Below are 9,515 nucleotides of genomic sequence, written 5' to 3' on the forward strand. Positions count from 1 at the left end.
TAAAACTAATAAAAATTTATAATGAAAAAAAATTAAAATAAAAGTTACATTTTGTAGTTTTTTTTACATATTTGAAAAATTAGAGCATATTTTAATAATTTTTAGAGCATATTTTTATGCATATTTTGTCAGTTTTTAGTGCTTACATGCATGCATATTTAATAGTTTTAAATGCATTAAATTCATAGCCTTGGTAATAACTGTATACTAGACTGGTATGGTCCCCAAAAAAAGAGGAAGGCCCCTCCAAAATTATTAAACATTGTTCAAAGTATAAAATGATAAAATAGGTACTTAATAGTTATTTTACAACAATTGACAAAATCTTGAAAAACTAAATTATGAAACAATAAAACAAAATATTTCTATACTCCACGCGGAATAAGAACGTACCCGGGCGGCGGACCAAAACAGGTTTGCCGCGCACAAGTCGGGCTTATGACTATAACTATATTATGTTTATAACTATGACAAGGTTGCGGGGGGGACCGGTCGCCGTCTGCGCGACGAGGTACTTATTTCTATTCTTATTCCGCGCCGAGTATAGAAGTGTGTTTTCTAACTTATACAAACTACTTCAAGTAGCCATGACAATACCAATCAACTCGGTTACATGTGAACGAAGCTTTTCTGCAATGCACAAAGTTGAGACATAACTACGTATGAGTATGCTGCAAGAAAAATTTAATAACTTCAATATTATACACTTAAAGAGTAAATGAACCTATTTTCTAATCAAAATAGGTTTATTGTACTATAAATTAATGTTTTTTTTAGTGCATATATTATGTATTTAGTAATGTTGTATTTTAGTAGTTAATGCGTACTGAAGGTAATATTGATATTAGACAAGGGGCAAAGCCCCCGCGACTTATTTTGCAAAGAAAAATTTAAGCCCCCCTAAAATTCAATTGAATCTCCGCCTATGACCCTTCCCCGGTGAGAAGTTTAGTTTGTTAAAATTTCTTTTCGTTTTTCGCTCGGTCAAAATATGAAATTTTAATACAAGGTGGTATTATCAATTATTATAATAGAAGTTGCAGAAAAGTATTAAAGATAGTCTATAATATATTTTTATAAGCTTTTGACAAATGACAACTTTAAACAAAATTACGAAAAATTATTTCAAATTGTGTTACCCATATTACTCCATGACAAAATGTATGGTGTTACCATAACGATTTATTAGATATAAAATAGTATTAAGATAGTACTATCTTAAATCGTGGTTACCATAGACTATATTATGTGACCATATTATTGTATAATATGATTCTAGACAAAGAAAGGCATATGCAGTTTAATTAATAAATGGTACATAGTTATTACAGATATGGTTGCACTGTGCCTGATATTCTAATCAAAATATGTCAACAAACATTGTTGTGATTTGTGGTTTGCCTGAAGAACTACTTACTATAGTTACTGTCTAGTGTTTACTTAATAGTAACTACAACTAGTGACAAGGAAATCTGGACAGTGAAAATTTATGTCTTGTGGCATAATGTTAAAAATTTTTTTGTAGTTTGACATTTATTATTTTTTTTGGTTTGGTAAATAAAATAACTTAATAATTTATAAATAATGGCAAATCAATATAAAGGATGTTGTGTGTCTATTAATTGTGTGGATGGTTCAGTCGTTCAAGGTGAAGTGAGCGGTATGTCGGATGACAATGAAACTCTAATCCTAAAACGACCGTTTAAAAATGGTATACCACATACTGAAAAAGAAATTCGTTTAAAGTAATGCTATAATAGTACAAAGTGAATTAAACTCAGATAAATATTTTGTTTTATTATGTTTTAAATAGAGCCTCGATGATAGAGAACCTAAAGATTATAAAAGCACAACTAGAAAATGAACCAGTTATCAATAATAACCAAGTAGCCAAAAATATTAAAAAAAGTGTCCCTGTACCTAAATCAAACAATGTCAAGCAAAAGAATAAAACAAAAATTGCTCCAAATTCTGAACCTGGTTGGTATATTTAATGGAATGTTTAATACCTACATATTTAGGAACATTAAAGATGTTGAAATAATATCTCAAGAAAATTAAATTAATAAGATTTTATGTAATATTAGGCAATATTCTTTAAAATTGTTACACCAACTTGTGCATAAGATCATTTGATCTATAATTGAATAGTATAATTGTATATTAATTGTTGTCTACTTATGTAGAACAACCACCGCAGAATTTTACGAATCATAAAGAAAGAAATGATGCTTGTTTTGGTGTATCACTTGATACAATTGTCAAGGAAGATTTTGATTTCGAAAAAAATTTAGCTTTATTCAACAAAAAAGCTTTTTATAATAAAATTCATAAGAAACCAGATCTTGTTCCACATGAAAAAGTTTCAAATAAATATAAACATACTGAGAATGTACTACATTCTACTCCAGTCAAATTCAGACAAGTTACAGTTCCTTCCCCTGCTATTAATGAATATATAACAGGTAAATTGTATACTATGCATAATCTGTTTAACAAATCACTTCATATGTTATTTGAATAACAAAATATTTCTTATTCCAATAATTTTTAGATGATGGACTAGTTGTCCCAAGTATAACATCAGAATTACGATGGAAACTGTTTAACCTAGTGGAAGAGAATGGTTTAACAACGGGACGTCAAAATGAGATAATTGGGCGAGCTGCTACTGAAATGGTGTTGCAACTTTTAGGTGGAGGTTATAGGTAAAATATTATATCAACAAATATTTAGTCTCTAAACAAATAATTATTTGTTATTTTACACTAGATTTAATCCCAGAAATGAACATCAATGGCCTAGAGTAGTGGTTTTATGTGGACCTAATCGATCAGGTGCAATGGGTGTGAATTGTGCAAGACAATTAAGCAGTTATGGTGTCCATACTGTAGTTGTACTTTCTGAACCAGGATTGTATACTCCACAGTTGGCTAATGAAATGGCTTTGTATCAATTTACAACTGGTACACTTATTACTAGTGCAGCAGGTAATTAAACTAAACTAGTTTTTTTCTTGTTATCAATACTATGGAAAACTACTGACAATTCGTAAGAATTATAACAAGTACTAAATGTATTCATTTTCCTACTCATTTTAAAAATAAGCTACTGCTTAGAATTTAAAATATTAATTTGGCTAGGTACTGAGTTAGTTAGATTTTAGAGCTCAGATGAAGTGTTCAAAATAGAATATACTATATTATGTATAATAAAAAAAATATTTATATTTTATATACTATATAAATACATATTTTTTTTTTTAGAGTTGCACGGTTTATTAGATCCAGATTTTGTTGTAGTATCTTTGGCTGATGAACAAACTGATACTGTATCTCGAAATATTACTAACTGGGCTAAATCGGTTAGATCACCATTAATGGCCATTGATCCTCCATCACAAGGAACACCTTCAGTAGTAGTGAAATATTCTCTAGTACCTGCTTTACCTTTATCTTACAGTGAATCAAATGGTAAAATTTATCTTTGTAATATGGGTATACCTACTCAAGTATTTCATTTAACTGGAATCCAGTATAAATCACCATTTGGTTCTAAATCTGTAATACCCTTACACAATAATGAGTGATTTAATACAATTTTAATAATTATTTGTTTTTGACGAATCCTAAAAGATGATTTTAATATAAGTACTTATATGTTTTGTGTCCAATTTTTTTTTTTTTTTAATGGTCTTTAAAATGTATTCAAATAATGTTTAATACAATTTGAATAATTTATTATTATATATTTTATTTTTTCATGGTTCGTTTGCATGTTATTGATATGTCAATAATTAGTTTACCTATCATTTTTTTACTGATATTTTTTTACATTAAATCTATTTTGTGTATTATATTGTCCGTTAATATTTCCCCGAACTGAAATTAAAACTTAAAAGTATATTTAAATGTTCTAATCATTCATGTATTGTGTATATTGTGAGTTGATTTATAAAACAAAAATATTTTAGTTATTATAATAATGGTAAATATATTTATAATGTATATTATTTTTTTATAAACATTTTTATTTTTACTTGTAATTATTCAATTTTTAACATTATATTTACATTTTGTAGATGTTATATTCGTATTCACATAAATGATTATTATTAAACTGTAATAAAAAACAACAAATAGCCCACCATCATAATCTACATAAATTAATTTAAAATCTAGTATAATTGGCAAATTGATGATGAAATATATTAGACTATTTTTAATAAAACAAAAAATTGTACTTGAATATGTGTATTATATATTTTTTTAAATTTCTTATTCAAAAATGATTATTTATTGAGTTTAAAAATACATTTGATTTGAAACGGGTAATATACAGTAAGACCCCTATCGTCTTAACTAATTTGGACTGCACCTAGTTTGGATACAATTGTTTTAATACTATATAGTATATATACAGGGATGGGCAAGATACTCAAAAATCAGTATTGCGATACTAGAACCTTGGGCTTGAAGTATCGAGATACTAAATACTCGATACTTACATTTTAAATATTTAGGTTCTCGATACATTTGAAAAAATTAGTCATAATCTACGATACATAGGATTTTTTTTTAAATTTTTTTTAAAATTTTTTTTATACACAATTAAATAGGTTGTGAATCTAAACAAATGCATTTAACTTTAAAATTCCAAATATTATTTAAGTATAAATATATTATAATAAGTCAATCGTTAAATTAAATAAATAATAAATATCATCATATCGAATAGTATACAATGACACAACAAAAAATGTTAAATGCATTTAACTTTAAAATTTCAAATATTAATTAAGTATAAATATATTATTGTGTTCATTACTCACTTTATCGCCATCATCTGTCACGCGAAAGGTAGACTACTACAGTCTACAAGAACGAATTGTATGATGCACTATGCACTTTGTACTGTCATATAGATTACAGATATGGATATCTAATATAGGTACGGACCACAGATGTACGGTAAAGACATAAAGTCCCATTAAACATGTATGTGTGGTGCGTCCCAGTACACAGATATAACTTAATATGGCTAATAGGTTGAAAAATAATTTTGTACAAGTTGTAGGTACTGCAATTAAATTATGGATTTATAAATTTTAATTCACCGCGCATATTATTTTACACATATTAATATAGTATTATACTAAACCATAGTCAAACAGTTGTGGTTGGTAGATAAGCAAGTAAAAATAATATTAAATAATTAATTTTTTCAAAGTATGGCAATAATAAAGTATCGAGTGTTATTTGACAAAATTATTTTGTCAAATACTTGATACATAGTCTAAAAATGTATCGCAACACTAGATACTCGATACTTCATATAATTGTATCGATATACTAGATACAATTATATCGAAGATACTGCCCAACCCTGAGTATATACCATTATAGTGGAGGGGAGGACAGGGTTTTATGATTCTCAGGATACATGGTAGACATTTTTGAGGGGGTGTTGGGGCTTAAGATACAATATGGTAAGCAATAACATAAAACAAAATTTAAAATATTTACAGTCTCATAATAATTATATCTATTATATAGTGGGTAGGTTCTAAATTCTAAAATATAAGTTGTGCATCATGGTTTATACATTTTTGCTAAGCCACTACACTATGATTATGTATACAATAGCTTCAACGCGTATTGATATTTGGAAACGTCAATTGCAGTTCAGATATAATCAAGGTTCTACAGTATAATTTCCTTTATGGTATAATATAAGTCAGCAATATAATTTTACTTGTTAGCAGATTTTGAAATCAATGGGACTAAACATGTAATAAATTCTATCTATTTATACAATGTGTTTCGGGGGGAATTTAATGGGCGGCGTCATATGATAGTAGTTATGAAAAAAAACTACTTTAAAGGAAGTTTTTTTTTTATTACTTTCAAAAATGAAAATGTTTGACAATTTGTTTTTCCTTTATTATTTAATAAAAATAATTTATACATTTTTGGATTAACTCTGTCACATAAACAAAAAAAATACAAAAAAAAAACCATGAACTAGTCTACACACATCTATATAGTTTGTTAAATTTATATAAAAATCATGTAAAAAATCGTAAAACAAAATTTCAAATTCAAATTTTGGATTCAAAAACTTCAAAAATCCAAAAACTAACTATAAAAATGTGGGCAAGTGAGTGTCGCTCTGCTTACAGTAATGCTATAAGTAATGGATGGTGTTAAATTTAAATTCAATGATATAATATCATTGTATAAGAAAAAAGCAAATTTAAAAAAATCAAAAATGTCTTACGCCTATAAATAACTTAAGTCTAAATATTTTGAAAATGTTATCATGACGCCCAAATGCCCAATAACATATAGTTGGTGAAGTAGATGACTAGGGAATTGTGTGACGAGTACCTGCTGGAAGTTGGACAGAGAGTATGGACGTGCATGAGCCGTTGCACCAGTTACGTGCAATGTGTATAGAGCATACACGGTTAACACTTAGGCCAACACTCCACAACCCCAGGTTTGAAATCGCACCAGCCTGTGGGTTTAGAAGTACTTACACTTTGAGTTTTATTCTAAAGTAAGAGGAAGTATGTGGAATGTAGAAACATTAAAAGGTAAAAGTAAGGAGTTAGAAGGAGTTTTAAAGAGAAGAAAGGTGAATATTTATTGAGCGCAAGAAACTATGTGGAAAGGCCAGGAAGCAAAGGAAATTGGGGAGGAGTGCACCCTGTTCCCCGGGGCGGCAAATTTATATTGCCATATTATTATTGTGTATTAATCAATAATTGTATCAAAAAATTAATTAATTTATGTAATATATTTAATTTTTATTATAACCTTTTGTTAAAAGCAAATATTACAGCTCAAATATATTGTTTTCATCAATTAGCCGGGAATCAATGTTAATAATTACAAACAATATTTAAGGTTTACTATGAACTAAGAAAGGTGTTTTGCGTCGGCATTATTGATGATTAAATCAGAAATAACAAATAAAGCAGATTTTGAAGAAATGTCCACTTTATTTTCAAATATCCAATCTGGGAGAGTTATAAATAAATATATCTAGTTTATAATTATTAATAAAATTCCCAGAAAAAAGCAATTAAAATAAATAATAAATTTGCGGAATGGAGTAGGCATGAAAATAAATGAGGTAATGAAACTATGAAAAGAAGAGTAGTAGGGGTTGAAAAAAGCGATAAAATAATAATAGATGGGTGGCTGACATCATATAACTGGGAGGGAAGGGTGAAGAAAGGAAGATACAATTTTACTTTGGACAGTGAATAATAAGTAAAAATCATGTAGAAATATACATTAAAAGTAACTGTTTTAGATTGTAATTATTAATTGTATACAACTTAAAAATATATGTGTACTCATCCACAAAATGTAATATTAAAATCAACCAAAATCCTTGTATTTGAGAAAAGTAGTTGATTTTATTTCATAATACTGAAGTTATCAATAAATATAATATAATATTATGGTTAACTTTTACAATATTTTTTTTTTAAATTCTTTTTATATTAAAGTAAATAATTTGAATAATTTGAGTTAATTATAGATTATCAAATAATATTAATAAGATACTTATACTTTATTTGTGTTATTGTCAATGACAATATGCAGTTTATGTATAAAATATTTCATACCATGGTATAGAAACATGACAATCATAATAACAATAATTAAGTAAATAGCTTATTATTAAAAAGTAAATTTTAAACAAATATTTTGTCAATATGATTTTAAAAAAATTACATAAATTAAAAAATTATTATTAATAAAAATGTACAAATTAATTATAAAAAAAAGTAGTACACATTGTAAGATAGAAACCAAAACATACAGTTACACAAAATAAATCACAGACAACTGTTATAAAAAATATTACTTGTAGGAATTCTTTTCAAAAATTTGTTACTGAATGGACTCTGGAATGAAACATAATATAAAAAGTAAGTTAAATACAGCATAATTAATTTAGAATTAAAAATTACCCTAGCATTTACACTCTGTCAAGCAAGAGAACACGCCAATTTCTGACGGGCCGCGGTGTGTTCACTCCCTGAACAGAATATAGATTATTTGGTATGCCATTCATAAACATAGGTCATACGTAATAACATTGTGTACTTATATAAATATAAACTAAATGCTAAAGTATCAAAATTATTTATATAACTGTAATCACTGAAATAATAAAACCTTTGACTAAGATATTAACTATAAATTAGTTTAAAAAATTTTGGATGACAAAGTTTGGAAAAATGTAATATCAAACAAATATCAAACATTGAACCTAAAAACCCCAATTTTGATTAAGTTAATTACAGGATTAAACAGCTCAAAGGATTTTTGAGGCTTGGGGCAGAATATTATTTTGAAGCCCTTCAACCCTAACCCAACATTGTAAACACAAATTTATTCAATTTTAATTTAGATTTGAATCAAATATATTTTTAAACTTAATTCATAACAAGAAAAATTTCTTACCTATTTTTTTTTAAATCCGATAAGTATTTAATTATATTTACACAATTCAAGAAATGCTTTTAGAGCTCATAAATTCAATTGTAATACTCATTTCTATACTTGAACTCTGTACAATTTTAACTATCATACTTTTCCAAATTCGGAAATAAACTGTAAAACCAATAGTGACCGATAATCATAATTGACTAATTACCGATTAATAGAACATGAGTTTTGTAGTAAATGCTTTTTGGACAGAAAATGTGATGAAAAGATAGTTCTTCACATAAAAATTAATTTTGTATAATCCTATTTACAATGAAGTAAATGTGTTGTACAACTTAGTAGTTATTTTCAAGTAGTTCATGAATTATGTAATAAACTTATTACTTAAAGGCTTAAATATCACACAATATTCATGTTAGATTGACATTAACAATTTTAATTTTAATAAAATTACAAGTAATTTACAATATATTTATATATTAATTGTTTATATATTTATATTATATTTTATATAGTTTAAAAAAATATAAATTATAATTGTAAGTACTGAAATGTTTTTTTATTATTTTGATGTTTTTAACAAAAAAAAGGTGGGTAAGTGGATGTCGCTCTGCTGTACAGTAGGTTAGAAGTGGGTCACTGTATAATGGACAGTATTAAATTTGAATTCAATGATATAATATCACTGTATAAGAAAAACGATTCTGAGCGGAGACGGTATATCAGTCTATGTATTAGACATATAATATATACTTATCTATGGTATTAAAAAAAAATTGACCTATAATAGGTACTTATAATAAATTCCAAATTAATCATATCATAATATCTATTAGGTACTTATAAGTTATAACGCGTTATACATCAACAAAAAACCGTGGTAAAATCATAGATATATAATAGTATACTTTAGAAGTTTCAAGTACCCACGAATAATATTATACAATCACAACAAAATAACTAAAATAGTTATCCTAGGTTTTTAATATGTAATTTCGTCCAAATTTGTACTTAAAATGACTATAAAAATAAACTGTGTAAATG

General features: G+C 26.7%; 2 protein-coding genes across 3 annotated transcripts in view; one reads left to right on the top strand and one right to left on the bottom strand.

The window, feature by feature from the left end:
• Positions 1–1,358: 1,358 nt before the first annotated feature.
• Positions 1,359–4,248, top strand: LOC100164273 (enhancer of mRNA-decapping protein 3). 2 transcript variants are annotated; one of them, XM_001944579.4, is made up of 6 exons: positions 1,359–1,745; positions 1,814–1,980; positions 2,187–2,465; positions 2,555–2,708; positions 2,773–2,990; positions 3,267–4,248. In XM_001944579.4, exons 1-6 carry the CDS (start codon positions 1,585–1,587, stop codon positions 3,587–3,589), a joined length of 1,302 nt encoding a protein of 433 aa, XP_001944614.1. In that variant the 5' UTR covers positions 1,359–1,584; the 3' UTR covers positions 3,590–4,248. The 2 variants fall into 2 exon arrangements, with proteins under 2 accessions (XP_001944614.1, XP_003245048.1); XM_003245000.3 differs by having other exon boundaries at positions 1,402–1,711.
• A 3,161-nt stretch (positions 4,249–7,409) lies between these two features.
• The window catches only part of LOC100574152 (nicastrin), a gene marked incomplete at its 5' end in the record, with an annotated part of 4,130 nt that continues 2,024 nt past the window's right edge, over positions 7,410–9,515 (bottom strand). Inside the window, 2 exon segments of the mRNA XM_029490207.1 lie at positions 7,410–7,924; positions 7,991–8,058. Of these exon segments, the coding sequence (XP_029346067.1) occupies positions 8,052–8,058 (7 nt within the window).

The sequence above is a fragment of the Acyrthosiphon pisum genome, chromosome A2 (assembly GCF_005508785.2).
Source record: "Acyrthosiphon pisum isolate AL4f chromosome A2, pea_aphid_22Mar2018_4r6ur, whole genome shotgun sequence".
In the NCBI taxonomy this organism is placed as follows: domain Eukaryota; kingdom Metazoa; phylum Arthropoda; class Insecta; order Hemiptera; family Aphididae; genus Acyrthosiphon; species Acyrthosiphon pisum.